General features: G+C 38.6%; 2 protein-coding genes across 6 annotated transcripts in view; one reads left to right on the plus strand and one right to left on the minus strand.

Moving 5' to 3' along the window:
* LOC145988676 (uncharacterized) overlaps window positions 1-18819 on the minus strand; it is a 55965-nt gene that overhangs the window by 17578 nt on the left and 19568 nt on the right. For all 5 annotated transcript variants that reach the window (XR_014441775.1, XM_083123744.1, XM_083123746.1 and 2 more), the window contains exons 2-3: window positions 15289-15619; window positions 1125-1213 (exon numbers count right to left, since the gene is read on the minus strand). Coding sequence is in view for 4 of the 5 variants with exons in the window: in XM_083123744.1 (XP_082979870.1) it covers window positions 1125-1181 (57 nt within the window). In the remaining variant the exon portion in view is untranslated. The remainder of the gene's footprint in view (window positions 1-1124; window positions 1214-15288; window positions 15620-18819) is intronic.
* Window positions 9796-18819, plus strand: part of LOC145988677 (hemolymph lipopolysaccharide-binding protein-like) — a 74780-nt gene continuing 65756 nt past the window's right edge. Inside the window, exon 1 of the mRNA XM_083123748.1 lies at window positions 9796-9904. The gene's annotated coding sequence lies outside the window, so the exon portion shown is untranslated. The remainder of the gene's footprint in view (window positions 9905-18819) is intronic.

The raw sequence follows: 18819 nt of genomic DNA on the forward strand, positions 1-18819 counted from the left end.
GAGTTCCAGCTGCAAAGGCTCCAGAAACGTTCCAATAGCGAAGCCGCCGGTGTCGTAAGTCAGGGGACTCCCGCGGTCTTCGGACATATTACAAGGAACGTCCAGAAAGTAGTACCCGTTTGGTAAGAAAAAAAACAAAGAACGAAAGAACTTAATTGAACAAAACATTTTTACTCTGAAAGTACATAACTTGAAGTGTTTTCTATATAGGTACCCATGGCATTGAGGCAGTTTTGTATACCCTCATCATACACTTCGAAACCACGGTGGCGATTCCGAAAATAGACTACTTCACACGCTCAACCACAGAGTTAGTATATTTGTGTGTGTATGCGCGAATGCGTTGGTGTATGTATATAGTACGCTGTCGCTCAATAAGAGGAAATAGTATAGGCTATGTATACAAATATACCCAAATACATTTTAATCATAAATTGTGGAAACAATATCATTTTTTTAAAAACTTAAAAAAACAGAGAAATCATATGTGGAAATTTCAGCGAAAAATGCAGGCTCGACCAGGACTTGGGCCGGGGTCTCTGGCATGCTGTGCCTTGCTCTATCAACTTCTATATCCCAAGAGGTAGTTTCTCCCGTCATTCTCTCTCTCAGTTTTCACATATATCAGTTTTTGCCCAATTTGCTGTTTTCCCATTAAGGACAAACACAAACGCCCAAGTCTTAAAGAAGAATCGAACCCGGGACCCCTGTGTCGTAGCGCGCTCCAACTGAGCGACCCTGGTTTTCCCCCGATATTTTGCTCTCGCTGTCTTACCTGTGTGGAATTGCGTCTGTAAGTGCTACTGCAACGGGTTATGTTGCCTTTCAAACACTGTTGACGGCGACATTCACTGGTTTCTCCCAGCGTAGATATGTAAATTACATTAAATTTGGCACACACAGATTTACTACGTAGAAATTTAAGCGAACCCGGGTTCGAGTCCTGGTCGGGTCTGCATTTTTCGCTAAAATTTCTACATAGTACATCTCCTGTGTGTGTTAAATCTTAAAGAAATTCTAATACGGTATTTGGATATCAGTGAAAATAGTGGTCTATTTTTAACATGGCATCTCAAGATAAATAACACAATATTAGTAAATTAACATATTTGAAAAACACTTACCTGTGATGCCAGCGGAGAGGTGTGGAAAAGCAGCAGAAGGAGCAGCACCCGCAACATGTCGCATCTGGCTCTTGCAGATGTGGAGGCACCTGCAACAACAACCGGCTCTTAGAGGCAACAACTCTCTGCGTGCCAAGCACTGTCAATACTCACGCAGGCTGCTAGAAAAATATAATATCACCTTCGCATTTGTCACGTATGTTACACTGAAGTTAAAGAATACTACAATACTTAGGAGACGGAATTTGAGTCTCTGTCCTTTGCATGGTTAAATTAAATTAATGGATGCTTGCAAAGCGACTCCCGTCCAGGAGCTTTTGGTACTCGGCTCATGAGTCTCGGTTAACAAGAAGCAGATGCCATGCTCTCGATTCTCTATTTAAGTGATTCCCAAGAGGTCGCCATGGTGCCTTAATTTTCAAATTCAGTGCTACAGTAATATATTTGTAAATATATTTTAATTTAGATTTTTAAAAATAACAAGTACAGTAAGTGTTCTATAATGTTTGTGTATTTTCTGTATCACGTGTATCATTAGGCTAAATCAGACTAATAAGCATACCATTATAATTTTTTTCAATGTTGCTAGCCAAATTGTAAAATCTGCTGCGATATGGTAGGTCGGCCACATCTTAAAATGTATTGCATATTTATTCATGCTGCTATAGTTGAGCATTCTTTAGGAATGCCACTCGGGCGCAAGAATTAATAAATTTTAATACAATCTTGTATTTAATTAACAAATTAAATGTTTGAAGATCATACTTCAAAACGAGCTTCATCTTAGATCCATGACTTTTTTAAACCATATTTGCCGAGAAAAAAAGTTGGCTCATGAGAAAAAGCGGCCGGCGCCAGAATTAGTTTTAGTTTTGTCTATCGCTGCTTATAATAATTACTTCCCTTAATAACTATTCTTTATCTTCAAATTTCTAATACAAGCACTGAGCTCATCAGTTTCCGCTGTGCTAAAAGGCGATGAGCCCAGGCAGTGATTTATCCACACCCCCCAACACCCACCCAACACCCTCCCAAATTTTGGTGAACACCCCCTCCAAGCAGAAAAGTGGAACACCCCCCCCCCTGTAGGGGGGTGTAAATATGGATGTTTATATCAACAATAGAATAACAATACTTCAACATTAACAGAAAGAAATCATTTGTAGCTGAAGGAACGTAGTCCAATGGACCTTTCGGTCAACTGAAACCAAAGTGTCAAGGAAGGAGGGTGGAATGTGCAGCTCCCTTGACAAGGCTTCGGTCAGCTCTAGGGAAGGAACACTACCATCTGTAAAATGTCAAACTGACCTCTCGCCCTCCTTCCAGGGAGCACATTCCGCGCACAGTGTTGACAGTTCAGCGTTTGAATACCTTATATATTTCTTAAATACGTTACAGATTGGTAAATTCAATTATTCAAGCCCTGAGTCAATGAAATTGACATTTTGTTGCATTTTCCTTTCGATTCTTGCATGTGAAAAATGTACGATGAAAGTAAGGGAAGAAATTCAAAGATACAGCTTCGACTCCTTGTAGTGAATTCTGTTACTATGGTTAGCAACAATATTTTCTGTAACTTGGCGAGATGAATGATTTTGGAGTGGTACAGAAAAGAACGGTCAAATGCCTTTGGCCTCAGGTCAGTCTCAGTGTAGAATCTCCGTTCGTGTGTTGTCTTCTGTTTAGTGTATAACAATGTCTGAAACTTTACTGCAAAACTGTCTGAAGAAGATAGAGAAAATGAAGAACCAGACAGAAAGAAACCGAAAGTGGTGAGTAGAAAATCAGTGACACTATATGTAGGTATAATTTCTTCCAACAGTTATTCATAAAGTACCAATATAAAATTTACTGACAGAGTATTCGATATAAAATGGCAAGTATTTCATGAAGAACCTAAATTATTCATTCACGTCTATAGTTGATGACCATTTTTGTGTCTGCAAGAGTTCTTACCTTTGTAAAAGAAATTATATACTATTAGAAAGAGAGTTGTAAACGGGGGAGGGTCCACGTGTGGTGCTTGCCTGGGCGCTAAGTACAAATGGAGTGCCGAACAAACAAAACAGATAAAAATAGAAAAGCGTTAACGTCGTGGTGCCCTGTGAAATTACTGGCACCCTATTAAATTAAAGTTATTGTCAGTTTGCAAAGATATAGCTTTAGTAAAAAATGTCTTTCTCTTTGTATCTAGTCGGTTCCCTGACATAATGACATGTTTAATTTTATTCAACTTTTCAGAGGAAGCAAAGGAAGTGTAAGCAGGCCCGTAGTTAGAGCAACTGGCCCCGCTGTGAAAAATACAGAACACCTGGAATTCTCACTAATCTTTACAATTACTCTAGCAACACAACAAAGACACTTATTGATTTTGTGATTTATGAAGGTGTGGAGAATTCAGTATAATGTCGTATCAGGATTGGGAGGGGGGGGGGGCAAAAATTTCCTTTTTAGTAATAGTGATTCATGTTGTAAAGAGAGGGAGTGGATATTTGATTTTTGTTACTTAGAGTTGCTTTTCTGCCACTTATAGCTAATCGCAGCAATGAATAATGACGTGAAATTGATGAAGAGACACTCATAATCAGTGCCGCAACCACAGGGGGCATGTCCCCCCCCCCCACCATCCCGACCTTGGGCGGAAGTCCATTCTAGGGGAAGCAGACATTGAGGTAAAAAAAAAAAACAAGACTAGGAAAATCTAAGAATAGTAGGACAATTGGATACTCATTATGGAATTAGTTTTTACGAGTTCCTTGCATTTTTCTTCGAGACGGCCAAGGGCACTTTCAAGGGGCAATTGCCCATTCTCGATTTCAAATTTTATACAAATAAAAATACATTTCGTACAATTTTCTTGCTCGCTTCGCTCGCATTCTCTTCTATTCTTATAGTCCAAGTTCAGAGCCATAGCTATGGGGCGGTTGGAGTCGGCCCTGGGAGCCAAACGATCTATATGGGAAAAAAAATGTTAAAGAGAATGCCATGGCGCCCCGTAAAATTATTTGGTCCCTATTAAAACAATTTATTTCTATGAAACTTAATATGAAATATTAATGATGACACTGTAATCCAAGAAGTCATTGAACAATCAAGGTATTCCTATTTGTTTAGCAGGTTTGATTGATTGATTGATTTGGTGTTTTAAGTCCACTTTATGCACAGTAAGGCTAATTGGGACTGGACCTACAGTTTAAAGTTGGATCCGAACCACTATGTGCCTCCACCGGGTATCGAACCCGGGACCCCTTGATTACAAGGCGACGACGCTACCACTGCGCCATCGGGGAGGCCCTATTGTTTGGCAGGTGTCAAAACATGTATTCAACTATAATATAATACAATTCACACAATAGTTTGCAAAATGGTTAACGTAACCAGTAGGCAAACATTATCTGTAGTGATGCAAGAGTCTCCCCTTTGAAGGAAATAGAGTCCGTGGTGGACTAAGGGACCCATGTTTTAGCAAGTACAAAAAAAATGTATTACAAATTTTTACACAATTCATCAAAGTGTAGATAATATGTAACCATTATTATTTAATTAATTCGATTTTTCTTGCATAACACAACACAATGGTGTTGTTGGATTCTCGTTAGATTCCTTTGTGCGGAAAAGAGGAAATCATTATGAAGCATGATTTATAAAGGGCTCCCTTAATCAGTTCTGCAGACAGGTTAATTAATCGTCTATTAACATTATCAACCTGTAAATATCAAGTAGATACAGTCCCTATTAGCCTATTTATGTTAAACTTTATATTCTTTGACAATCTGGAAAGGTCATTATCGAAAAAATGCCATTCGATGTTGCTCGAAGTTTTTTTTTTTGTCCCTTGCAGTTTCAAGATATCATCCCATTTCTGTTACTTATCTCTTTTGGGGGTAGGGGTCAAGTACCTCTGTGTACCCTGCTATATCTGCAAATGCGACACAATATATTAAAAATTTGCCCCCTCTAGGATTGACCCCCCCCCTTACAAAGAATTCCTGGCTATGAGCCTGAGTGTAAGGAATTAAACATAAAATAAATTTAATTTACATTAAGTCCCAAATTTATATCTGACCATAGGCGCACCAGTGACGGCACGACGGCCTTTGCCACTGCCTGCTGGAAAACGCGGAGAGAGAAGATTTGTTTGGTTCATTGTGCTCTTTGTGTTGGATAGTGAAATAAATGCTATTCAATTTTTAAATAATTGAAAATAAAGCATTGCCTCAATTTAGAAGTGAAAAATTCCTTGCCTTCCTTTTGCAGTTAACATGCCATGCGTTTATTTGCACATGTTATTTCAGTTTCTTTAAGGCAAAGAGGCACGTGACTCCTAATTCCCTAGAGTCTCTCATTTAGTATTTGAAAGATAAACTCTCAAAAGCGGCAAGCATATTTTCCAAAGTTTTGTAAGGGTATAATGCATATGCATATTATTAATTAAACATACCGACAATATCCCATGATGTTTACTCTTTACAATCTTGCTTTGCTCGTTCGGCGTCCTCTTTATCTCACCACATGCTCCCTGCCCCTCCTGTTCTAACAGTTAAAAAATATGCATGTATAATTTTTAATAGTTCTATGTAGCGAGTGAGTTCCAAATTCAGCTGGTGTTTTCAAATCTCTGTTTACACGATGATTCAAAAATTGAAATAAAGTAATGAAACTCGATATACGTATTTAGAGCATGGCCATGAAGACGTTAAAATATAGTGGGGAGTTGGGATGCACGTTTGATAGATACCTGATATTGCTTTTGAATTAAATCAGTCAAGGAATTTCATATTGAAGTCTTCAACGAACTAGCAAAGCAAGATTGTAAAGAGTAAACATCATGGGATACTGTCTCTTTGTTTAACTAATAATATCCATAATCAGTTTGCAAAGAAATAGTTCTAAAAATTTCCTTGCTCGCTTCGCTGGCAGTGTTATAATTTATTTAAGGCATATTATATCTGTATTTATTACTACTACTTCAGACAGGCAAGTGCGCGCACACCCATGCAATGCATTCTCACTGATATTTCAATTGGGCAGCCCCAAGTTTAACTCCGAGTTACACCTACGACAAGAACTATACAAATACAGTTAAAATATTGCGCAAGTGTTCCTAATTTCTTTATAAATAGCTTAAGTATTGCATGAAATGATTACTGGTAATAATATGTTAAAATTTTGTGTCTTTTAATGTCATTCCTTGTGTTTTGTCTAACGATTGATTAAATCAAGTACTGAACATGAAGGAAAGCAATACTCGAAACGTTAAACTGAAATGTTAACATTAATCTATTTTCCATCTTTTTTTCTTCTGAAATGTTACGTGAAGAGAAGGGAGGGGGGGGGGTTTAATCTCTAGAGACATCCATGAACAAATTGAATTAGGGCGAACATTTTTAAAACGGTCCAAATGCACTTAACTTCACCAAACTTACACCCCCCCAAAATTTTCCAACAACCCCCCAGGGAAAAATCCTGGATAAACCCCTGGGCCCAGGGACCAGTGACTCTGCCTATTTGGTGATCCGGCACTGTATATTAACGTCAGTTGCAACACTTTCCTAATATTCGTTTTCAAATGTTTCATCAGTCACCCACCTAAACTTTTACTCTGCTTTGCTATTTCGGCCTTTCTGTTTTCTTTAGATGCTACTGATGGAAATTTTCTTCCCACATCGCAATATCTACCCGACATTACTGAACTGTAGTATCACTACACCATTTACCGTTATCTTGATGCACCTACCTTCAGTAGCGGGCACTAAATACGGTGGGGAGTCAAACAAAACGAGCAGATGCTACCAATAGCTTGTTACAGTCCACGATGTGAAAACGTTCAGTATTTTATTCATAACTTATTTATAGCGAAATGGCTTCTAAAATCAGACTGCTACCGGTTTATTTAAAATATTAAATACTTGACCCTTGACGTATTCATTCAAATTGTAACGTTGAATAATAATTTATGACTGGATAAAAACAGAATGTAATAGTCCTATCGACCACAAAAATTAGCTTTCTTCATCTATTTTCTCACTTCTATGTATTACATTTGTGTGTGTGTGTGTGTGTGTAAGCCTCACTTCGCCCATGGCCCACCCCTTGCTACACCTATGCCAGTGGATGCCTTTCTGGTGCATACAATACAGGGTGTTTCAAAAATACTTTTACAAACTTTGAGGGCTGGTTCCTCAAAGCAAAACAATAAAAAAAGTTCGTATAAACATATGTCCGAAAATCCTTAGTTTCTCAGTTATTAATGAAAGTTTACGAACAACGCATTTCAAGCTACAATCCACCAACTTAAGTTTGTAATCAATAATAAAATTAATTTAGTTAGATAATTCGAATGATGTACTCATGTATCCTAGATGGCGATGTGTTGCCAAATACACTTGTTTACATTTGTCATTTGTGTACATTCGTGGGTAATCTGTTTCTCTTGTGTTGCAAGTTAGGTGAACCATGCCAGGACATCCATATCGTGAACAGGCAGATATGATTTTTATGTACGGTCGCGCGAATGGTAATAGACGCGAGGCTGCACGGTTGTATCAGATGGCGTTTCCAGACCAATATCAGAGGAGCCATCCAACATTTGATGCTGTTTTTCGTCGTGTTGCTGAGACAGGATCAGTAGCACCACAAACTATGGATCGAGGAAAACCAAGAGCCGCTCGTACGCCTGACCAGGAAGAACACATTTTACAGGTTGTTGCAGAAGATCCAAGTATCACCACACGACAAGTTGCCCGAGTATGTGGTACATCTCCTACCACCGCATGGAGGGTACTTCACGACCAGCGCATGTATCCGTATCATCTTCAACGTGTGCAGGGTCCTTCGCCTGCCGATTATCCACCACGGCGAACTTTTGCCAGTTGTTTGTTGCACAAATTGCCAAGCCATTGAGGCAACGCTTGGAAGAGATGGAATAACAAATTTTCACAACCAACATTTCTGTGCGTTTGAAAATTCTCATGGTACAATTCAGGTTAGACACCAGCATCAGTTTAAGATGAATGTGTGGGCTGGAATTGTAGGTGACTGTCTAGTAGGTCCATATGTTCTCCAAGCACGTCTTTCAGGCGCTGGTCTACGGAGACTTTATTCAGAATATACTTCTAGCCTTGCTACAGGATGTGCCCTTGCAAATAAGAAGAAGCATGTGGTTCATGCATGATGCGGCTCCAGCACATTTCAGTCGCATTGTTCGAGATGCACTAGCTGATATCTACCATGACAGATGGATAGTTAGGGGAAGACCAGTTCCATTGCCTGCACGTTCCACCACTGATATTAATTACTATTATATTACTAGCAGCACTAATAATATTACAAATAAAGCATCCACTATGGATTTTTCTCTGTGGGGCCACCTTAGTAAAACAATTGGTTTATGCAGCAGACATTCCTAAGGCAGAGACACTTCATCAATGTGTCATGGAGGCTTGCGAAAACGTTCGATACCGTGTGGGAGTATGTGAAAGGGTACGCTGGTCCATGATCCGACGCGTGCATGCGTGTGTGGAAGCAAGAGGAGGACATTTTCAACATTTATTATGAGTTTCTGAGTTGATGATAGTTTCAACACTTGCTAATAAGCTGACAATGTCTAACAGATGCGCCATTATGTTCTTTCATTAATAACTGAGAAACTAAGGATTTTCGACCATATGTTTACATGAACTTTTTTCTTGTTTTGGTTTGAGGAACCAGCCCTCAAAGTTTGTAAAAGTATTTTGGAACACCCTGTATATTTGACATTTTCTGAGTGTGGCTTTGAATACAAAAAAAAGCATGACGTCGTGTTTCTTCCTTCATCTGTTTCGTAGAAAAACAACATAATGTAAATTAACATATAAACACAAAATAACAAAGCCGTAGCGAGAGGGTAGGCTCGGGATATGAAGTCTAGGACTCCAGTCAAACCTTTCTGTTTTTAAAAAAGGTAACGAAGTAAGAATATACAATGTAGAAATGTACGTCCACTTAGCAGAGATAAGGGGAGGTTACACTAAGACATAAGTGAAATATTCTTAAATATATTAAACTTATTTTTAATCAGAAATGCAAACTACGAAACTTTAAATGGAACCTTTATTATTTTTAATGAGTTTTTCTTTGTTGCCTTATTTCAAAATTTGTAAGACGTGAATATCACAAGCCATGACATAAGAAAAAAAATAACGAAGGACACAAATGAAATGTCGGTGCTTGGTAGTGGAAGGGGGGGGGGAGCAAACCCCGATCCTGCCTAGGGCGCAAAAATATCTAGCTACGGGGCTGCAAAATTAGAAAAAATAACTCATAGAAATTGAAGAAGTCTCTTTATTTACGAGAATTCCGAACCAACTCGTGCCTCCTTAGCTTGATTTCGAAAAGTGAAATATTAAAAGAAATATCCAATTCAAAAATGCTATAAAATATTCATTTAATATTGCAGCGGGCAAAAGTTATGTAGCAAAAATAAATTTGCTTTAGTAGACACCAGTCTCTGACATTCAAGAGAATTTCTTTATTGCACAACAAGCCACAAAACACAAAGATAGATTGTCCGATACTTCCTCCAGGAAAGATTGAAGGAAGTGATAAAACCACTGTTGACGTGTGAATTTCATCATCAGGAAAGGGACTTAGGCGAAAATGGCCACTGGAGTTGAAAGGTTACTTGAAGGTTAGGGCAAGTATCCAGACAATCTGACTGAAATGGTATAAAACCCCTCCCTTTTAGGAAACGGCATCCTGTGTTTGGGGAATTGCTGAGGGTGTTACTTCTGCCAAATAAGGTAAACAGACTTTACTATTTTGCTAGCATGCCGCTTTAGATTCTCTCTACACAGTTACTGTAGGAATTAGTACTTTAGAAGACAGAACTTCGAACAACCATGATTTGTTTGTGACTTAGAGATCAAAGCTTGTGTGTGAACTTGCAGAGAAACAAACTAGAAAGTATATAACTGAGTCGTCAATGAACTACTCTTAGCTACTAAGCCTATCTTGATCTGGTAGCCTGGCAGTGCGGAAAAACCAACCAAACGAGTCCATAGAAATTTACTTTTATGACATTCTCAAGTTATGTCAGAAATACAATTGCAAACATGACCGATGAAGGCAAAATAAACGTCATCGCGACGATGAAAATGATAATAATTGAACACCAATAACCAGATCGGGACCAGAACTCGAGAACTTCCAATTGCTAGACCCAGAGCCGGCCCTAGGGAGGGACAACCTGGGCACTCGTTCGAGGCCCGTGCTTCAAGGGGGGGCACGATAGATAAAAAAATAATTGTTTGTGTACGGTTTATTGCGCGTATAATAAGACGCTGGTGCTTCCCATTAAGCAATTATTCCGATTTCTTCTGATTTAGTGGATTGTTTTGACATACACTAAAATATACAAAATTACTGAAATCATATTCTAAACAAAGCACTACATAAAAATCGTGTTCAAATATTTCCATCAAAATTATATTTTGTGTCACAGCGTCAAAATTCAATGAAATTTAAACAAAAGTTAATTAAGATAGACGGCCAGATTTGTAATTAAATATAATGAACGTTGCATCAGTGTCACATCGGAAATGAAAAGAAACATATATTTATAATTAATATTAGCCTCCCATAATTCTTGGGTTTAACCTTCAACACGTTCTGCTTTCTTAGCTAATAATTCGAAATATATATATATAAATGAATTATTAATTGTAATAATGCTTATAACTATATAAGGGCATGTCACCTGAGACTGAAAGGCAAAAATATCTGATTCTTTCGGATCTCTGAAATATGTTCGTTAGGTCCCGTGCATGTTATAATGCTACCGAGTCGACTGGCCTAAAAGTTGTATCTGATATTATATATAATATAGAGGGTCCACGGAATTGTTATCCCCGGGCGTCCAAATATGTAAACCCGGGTCTGGCTATGATAGGGAAGTATTGTGGAAACTTGCTGATTGGGATTACACTCATCAAAAGAATGTTTTAGTGTTTCATCCAAGCGACAATTTCTGCTGCATATTTATGCATCACTGCCATTGAAAGGTGAAGGGTAAGATCAGCCTGTCACACAAAGAAAATATTCCGTGTTGCTTCTCAATGCCATTTTTCCCTATTGTAGTGCTAAAAACAGTCAATACTACCCTCCCCCACCCACCCACTCACCCTAACACACACTTGAGTATTCTCCGTTTTGAAAACTATAGGATATGCCTTTTTCTTGAGCTAACATTTCAATTCTAACATTGGTGTTTGTGAGTGTCCATTCATCAATTTCATCACATCAGCACTCATATACATCTTCGCGATTATCCAAAAGTGGCAGAAAAGCGAAGTAAAAACCAAATCAATCAATCATAGGCACAAAATAACCAGAATTAAGGTTAAAAACTGATATGATTTCACAACATTACTTTCTTTCACAAATGAGTCGACACACACATGAATTCGTGATGAATTGTTTGAATCATAGTACTTATTTTATTATTAAATATGTAAACAAACATTTCAGAGAGTACTTATATCCAAGGTATCTTTGGTCTAATCCCCTTCTGTCTTCTGTATGTGGTCATACTGTTGGTAGTCTCCGCACATAGGACATATTTGTGGAAAGCTGTCAATGTGAGCAGTCACAGCGCCAAAAGGAAGAGAAAACAAAGCCTTGAAGGATTACTATTTTGTTGTGGTTGACGCTCCACCTTGTCCAGTAGTCTGAGCAAGCAGATCTTGCTTGTTGGTGAAGGCAAATTGAAATTAAATTACTGGAGAAAACAGAATGTCCGGGAAGATAACTTTGCTGTGGCCAATGTTCCATTAAAGCGGAGACAGAACGAGTCTGAGACGTTGGTAAAAACTAGCCTACCTATCTTTTTGATAGATAAATTTCAAATCGTTTTTTTCATCCGGGCAATTATTGAATAACATAGCCAGAGATGTCGGGCACCCCTGGTACTGCCCTCTGACACGACCAATGTTGCCAGTACATTTCGTAATTTCGAAAAAAAAAATATCCTTTTTTTATGAATATGCCATAAGTAATCCATAAATCGTCTGTAATGCATAGAAACAACGTACAATAATTTACTGTTCTTATATCAATTCGATAAATACCCAGACAGACACATCGATTTTTTTTTTGTAAGAGACTGCACAGTTATCTTTCATCTACGTTTGTTTTCACTTCATGCAAAAACATTTTTTCACCCTATAACTTTTTCCGCATACTGAGCGTTCACGGTTTTCTTGCTTAATGCTTAGAAAATATCCACATAGACAAAGATATTATCCAGTGTTAGTTTCATATGTCTATCGCTTTTTATACAAAAGTTTTGTACGTTCAAAGTCTCGGTTGAGTGACTTCTTGGACACCCTTTAGTATAATAGGCTCTAATCCAAATATAGTGGTTAACATTCAAACAATTCATCGCGAATCGACCACCACTGTTTATCTTTGAAGAACACATTAATTCGGTTGACTTATTACTATGAATTTGCACTATGCTGAAATCGTTTTTCTATGGAAAGTGTAGAGGAGATCCAATACCACTGATTTGCCGTGGAAAGGGCTCATACTTTTCTTGCACGGCACACCTGATTAAGGCGCCACTATCTGCACGTGTGCAAGTTTGAAAACATGTTGGTAACGACAGTCTTGTGAGAACGCAATCATTCGTTCCCAGAATGGTATCGATCCGCAGATTTCTTTGTCGAGAACCATTGCATGTCGTGACAAAAGGTGCAACGAATATATCTTCAAGTTCATCTGAAACTATAATGGCGCTGTTGAAACTAACAACGATCTTGGTCAATGTGCAGTGATACGAGCGTGCTTTTTGTGTGCGTACACGTGCGTGCGTGCGTATTTGAGTAAGTGCGTGCGAGCGTGTGTGCGAATCCATTTCAATTAGAAATAAATCTGGTTATCTGATTCCTTAACAGGTAGCTTGAGAGCAAGTATTTTCTCGGCAAGTGATAGGTAATTTAATTTTGTCGTTGGAAATTTCTGAATTTATTTTTGAAAAAGGTAATAAAATCGCCACTGACACTCTATTAATGAATTTGTATATTATTACTAGAAACTGACTAAAGATAACTAACTACAATGTAAAACAAGAGTAAAGATGTGACCATTATCAAGCAATTTTTTTTATATTCAAGGTATGAAATTTTCAGACTAAAGGCTTTTCCCCTTCAGCCACACCTTATATTTTACCCTCCCCCCTTCAGTCACACCTTATATTTTAAAGTTTACATCATCAAATTGCAGCCTAAATAATATACTCACGCCATCAACATGGATGAAAGCGTGTTTAGCAACTGCCTCGGATGAATGATTACTGTACATATTTTATGATGATGAATGAGGTAATCAAAACAACTAGAATAAACTGAAACTTAACTGCCTAGCTAATGAATCACAATTTTGTAATCTCAAAATGGTGCACTGGAATTTATTGTATCGATAATTGTCATCAGATTTAATATTTCGTGTTTTCCTAAACTGTTCAGAACTCCCTTAAAGCACATTTCTCAGTTATGAATTTCGTGAAGGTTGTTCATCCACGTCTGTTGTTGAAAGTAATGTTGATTCTGTGCGTGAATGCATCAAGCGACTTCATTTGGCTTTTGGGGATGAATCACCATCCAATAGGACTGTGTACAATTGGTTTTCCGAATTCCAGCGTGGTCGCACATTTCTCAGTGATCAATTTCGTGAAGGTCATCCATCCACGTCTGTTGTTGCCAGTAATGTTCCATCCACGTCTGTTGTTGCCAGTAATGTTGATGCTGTGCGTGAAATGATTGAGAGAGATCGGCATGTGACGTACGGTGATATTCAGGCATCCTTGAACATTGACATGACAGCAATACATACGATTTTGCATGGTCATCTGAAAGTACGGAAACTTTCAAGCCATTGGATCCCACACAACTTGACCGAAGCTCAAAAACAGGTTCGTGTAAATTGGTGTAAAGAATTGCTCAAAAAATTCAACCGAGGCAAGTCAAATTTGGTGCACTATATCGTTACAGGGGACGACTCTTGGATCTATTCATACGAACCCGAAACTAAACAGCAATCCACTGTTTGGGTGTTTCATAGTGAGCCGAAACCAACAAAAGTTGTTCGTTCGAGGAGTGCTGCCAAGCAAATGATTGCTTGTTTCTTCGGTTATACCGGGCATGAGACAACAATAGCTTTGGAAGATCGAAGGACTGGAAATGCTGAGTGGTATACAACAATTTGTTTGCCAGAGGTCATCAATGAATTGCGTAAAACAAACCCAAATCATCGCATTATTCTTCACCACGACAACGCCAGTTCCCACTCAGCACACCAAACTGTTGATTTTTTGTCCAGTTAAAAAGGCGAATTAATGACTCATTGTCCGTACTCACCTGATTTATCACCTAATGGCTTCCTTTTGTTCCCACACATGAAAAAAAAGATGCGTGGTGAGCGATTTGTGTCGCCTGAAGCAGCTGTTTCTGAGGTTATCAGCTTCAGAGTGGAAAAATTGCTTTCAAAATTGGTTTGAGCGTATGCAAAAGTGTATCGATCTTAAGGCTGAACACTTTGAAAAACAATAATGCCATTACCAGAATTTCACATGTCTTCTTTCATATTGATTGCAGAAACTTTTCCAGCAGCCCTCGTATAAATGTACGTAATAAGACAATTAACATAAAATATTGTATTTCAGGGTGGGTATTGATTTCCAAGGCTTACATTGTTACATAAATATAACACTATTGATATCAATGATAAATATTAGGAAACTTCACTTACAGTAAAATAAAATATTGCAATGATGTTCAATTGTGAATAATGTCAATATGTTCGTCTGTATCCATAAGCAACTAAAGAAAACACAATGTCTGAAATCGAAGTATTTCATTCAAAAGGACCTTAGAATTAAAGATTTTAAAAATGTAAACACTTCGATAAACCACAAAAAATATACAAGAAATGCATTTTACTCACTTAATAATTAATAATACTTCTAGTAATGATGCCAGTTCTACAAAATTTTCATTCCGAAATGTTTGAAGGTGTAGTCGAAATTTTGAAAACATTTAACAGTTCAAGCCATGGACAAGAGGTGGAAAATTGGAAATCAAATTATTATAGATACTAAGGTTAGTAGGAAACACTATTAAGAACTTACCCAGCCGGTTTGTTTGCACGACAGCTGCTTCTATCCTAGCAGTTAAAGGAATATATCACAAGTAACAACCTTGGCGTTGAATAGCCTTGGCTTTCCGAACTACACACGCACATTAGCTGCTGTTCTTATTTCTCTACGACGTCACTGTTATCGGGAATGAGCAATACTTTACGAGCACAGGTTTGTCGTCTGTGATCCCTGTCGTTCACTAAGTCATTGTGTGCGAAGCTTTCTTCCCTGGTTGTCTGCTGACTAAGAACTGACTCCTTCACATAACCCCAGCTGCGCCGGGACTGAGGATTCGTTTCGTTCGATTCTTGTAAGCCGGGCTCTGCAAAAATAAAATAAAAGAATAACGTTTATTGCTTTCGGTTCGAATTGTAACGCGAGTTTTAATAGGCTACGGTTACCCTAGCACATTTTCCTCTTCAACTTAATATGCCTTTGCCAGTAAATAGTGCAAAACAAGCAGAACTAACAGGTGCTCCTAAACGTTTTGCCACTGTAGTCGGTGGGGGAATATTGCCACGGTATTGTTCTTTCAAACTCTAATCTTAAAGCATGAAAACAAAAGCAAAATTGAAAGAAAATGAATCTTATTTGGAAAGTTTTTCGTACTTGTTTGTTGTGTCAACTCCCTTTAATGCAAGAAAACACAAATTTCAATTATATTACATTATAGCTATTGCGTAAGACAAGGGTTAAGTAATAGATGTATATAGAGAGTAAAATGAGAATAAGCGTTAATTTCTTCTCACCCTTTCGTGTCTGTCATTCTGAATGCTAAAAAGAACTTAGAGGATAGATACATGGGGTGTAAAGGGGTGTGATCCTTCCGGAATGCACCCAAATGTCAACCACTTCCACGTAGAACACCCCGGACTGCATTCTGCAGACTTGTGAGCTGAATTCACAGCCAATATAACCCTCTGTGAGGTTCGCGTTGTGTTGTCCATATTAGGGATGGCCAAACGGATCCGTATCCGAAAAATCCGGGTCCGAAAATTCCGGATTTTTTGGATCCGGATCCGAGAGTTTCGTATCTCAATCCCATTATAATATTACCACACCTTAAAAGGTATTATGATCTTCGATTACAAAGAAATTTTTCTTTAGTTAGTCCTACAAGAATTTTTTTCAAGTGTTGTTCCTAAAACACTTTGCTACGCATCGGCTGACACACACGTGCACAAAAATAATCTTACTTGTTTAACATAAAATGTCAGAGGTGATTTTGTAAATGCCATTGAAACGAATATGTATTCATTCGAATGTATTGGAAATGGAAACACGCATAAATGTGAGACATTCCATTCCAGAATAAAACCTTTAACACATATAACAAAATAGAAATGTTATACAAAAATTATGCAATTGTTCTACACTTACAGTTTTACAAATTAAAATAAAACATTATAATATATGCAGTGTTATATAATTACAAAGTGTAAGGCTAACAAGGGAGGTTATCTAAGTGTCCCCCTCCGATTTCCATGAAACTTGGCAGTATAGTGGTGGTCAAAGGAAGAAATACCTGTTTTTTTGTTTCAGCTAAAAAACGGTTTTAGGGGGCAAAACCCCCTCAAATGTCAAGATGAGGACAAATTGAAGTGAGGATCTGACCCCTGTGTCCCCCTCCGATTTCCATGATACTTGGCAGGTGTGTGTATAAACGGGCCCAAAGAAAGAAATACGTGTTTTCTTTTGCTTCAGCTAAAAACTGTTTTAGGGGCAAAACCCCCTCAAATGTCAAGATGAGGACAAATTGATGTGAGGATCTGACCCCTGTGTCCCTCCGATTTCCATGAAACTTGACAAGTCTATAGTGGGGCCCAATGGAAGAAATACGTGTTTTTTTTTGTTTCAGCTAAAAAACAGTTTTAGGGGGCAAAACCCCCTCAAATGTCAAGATGAGGACAAATTGATGTGAGGATCTGACCCCTGTGTCCCCCTCCGATTTTCATGAAACTTTGCAGGTGTATAGAGGGGCCCAAAGGAAGAAATATGTGTTTTTTCGGCTAAAAACTGTTTTAGAGGCAAAACCCGCCTCAATTATCAAGATGAGTACAAATTGAAGTGAGGATCTGACCCCTGTGTCCCCCTCCGATTTCCATGATACTTGGCAGGTGTGTGTATAAACGGGCCCAAAGAAAGAATACGTGTTTTTTTTGCTTCAGCTAAAAAACTGTTTTAGGGGCAAAAACCCCCACAAATGTCAAGATGAGGACAAATTGAAGTGAGAATCTGACCCCTGTGTCCCCCTCCGATTTCCATGATACTTGGCAGGTGTGTGCATAAACGGGCCCAAAGAAAGAAATACGTGTTTTTTTTGCTTCAGCTAAAAAACTGTTTTAGGGGCAAAACCCCCTCACATGTCAAGATGAGGACAAATTGAAGTGAGAATCTGACCCCTGTGTCCCTCCGATTTCCATGAAACTTGGCAAGTCTATAGTGGGGCCCAATGGAAGAAATACGTGTTTTTTTTGTTTCAGCTAAAAAACAGTTTTAGGGGGCAAAACCCCCTCAAATGTCAAGATGAGGACAAATTGATGTGAGGATCTGACCCCTGTGTCCCCCTCCGATTTCCATGATACTTGGCAGGTGTGTGTATAAACGGGCCCAAATGAAGAAATACGTGTTTTCTTTTGTTTCTGCTAAAAAACTGTTTTAGGGGGCAACCCCCCCCCTCAAATGTCAATATGAGGACAAATTTAAGTGTGCATTTGACGTATGTGTCCCCCTCCGATTTCCATGATACTTGGCAGGTGTGTGTATAAACGGGCCCAAAGAAAGAAATACGTGTTTTTTTTGCTTCAGCTAAAAAACTGTTTTAGGGGGCAAAACCCCCTCAAATGTCAAGATTAGGACAAATTGAAGTGAGGATCTGACCCCTGTGTCCCTCCGATTTCCATAAAACTTGGCAGGTCTATAGTGGGGCCCAATGGAAGAAATACGTGTTTTTTTTTTTGTTTCAGCTAAAAACTGTTTTAGGGGGCAAAACCCCCTCAAATGTCAAGATGAGGACAAATTGATGTGAGGATCTGACCCCTGTGTCCCCCTCCGATTTTCATGAAACTTTGCAGGTGTATAGAGGGGCCCAAAGGAAGAAATATGTGTTTTTTTCGGCTAAAAACTGTTTTAGAGGCAAAACCCGCCTCAAATATCAAGATGAGTACAAACTGACGTGTGGATCATCTGACCCCTGTGTCCCCATTCGATTTCCATGGAATTTGACAGGTGTATAGAGAGGCTCTATTCCCCCTGTTTCTTCCTATACCATATTTACGTGGTTTCGGGGCCAGATCCCCACTTCAATTTCTCCTCATCTTGACATTTGAGGGGGGGGCCTCTATACACCTGCCAAGTTTCATGGAAATCGGAGGGGGAGACTTAGACCTCCCTTGTAAGTGTATTAATTAATTACAAATCGCGCATGCGCGTACACACACTATATATATATATTAGCAGGTAACAATATGTTATAAGCACATTCTTACTTTCCAAAGAAGTGCATGTGGGATGGCCAAACGG

Source organism: Lepisma saccharinum, chromosome 6 (genome assembly GCF_977018435.1).
Source record: "Lepisma saccharinum chromosome 6, izLepSacc3.1, whole genome shotgun sequence".
NCBI classification, from domain to species: domain Eukaryota; kingdom Metazoa; phylum Arthropoda; class Insecta; order Zygentoma; family Lepismatidae; genus Lepisma; species Lepisma saccharinum.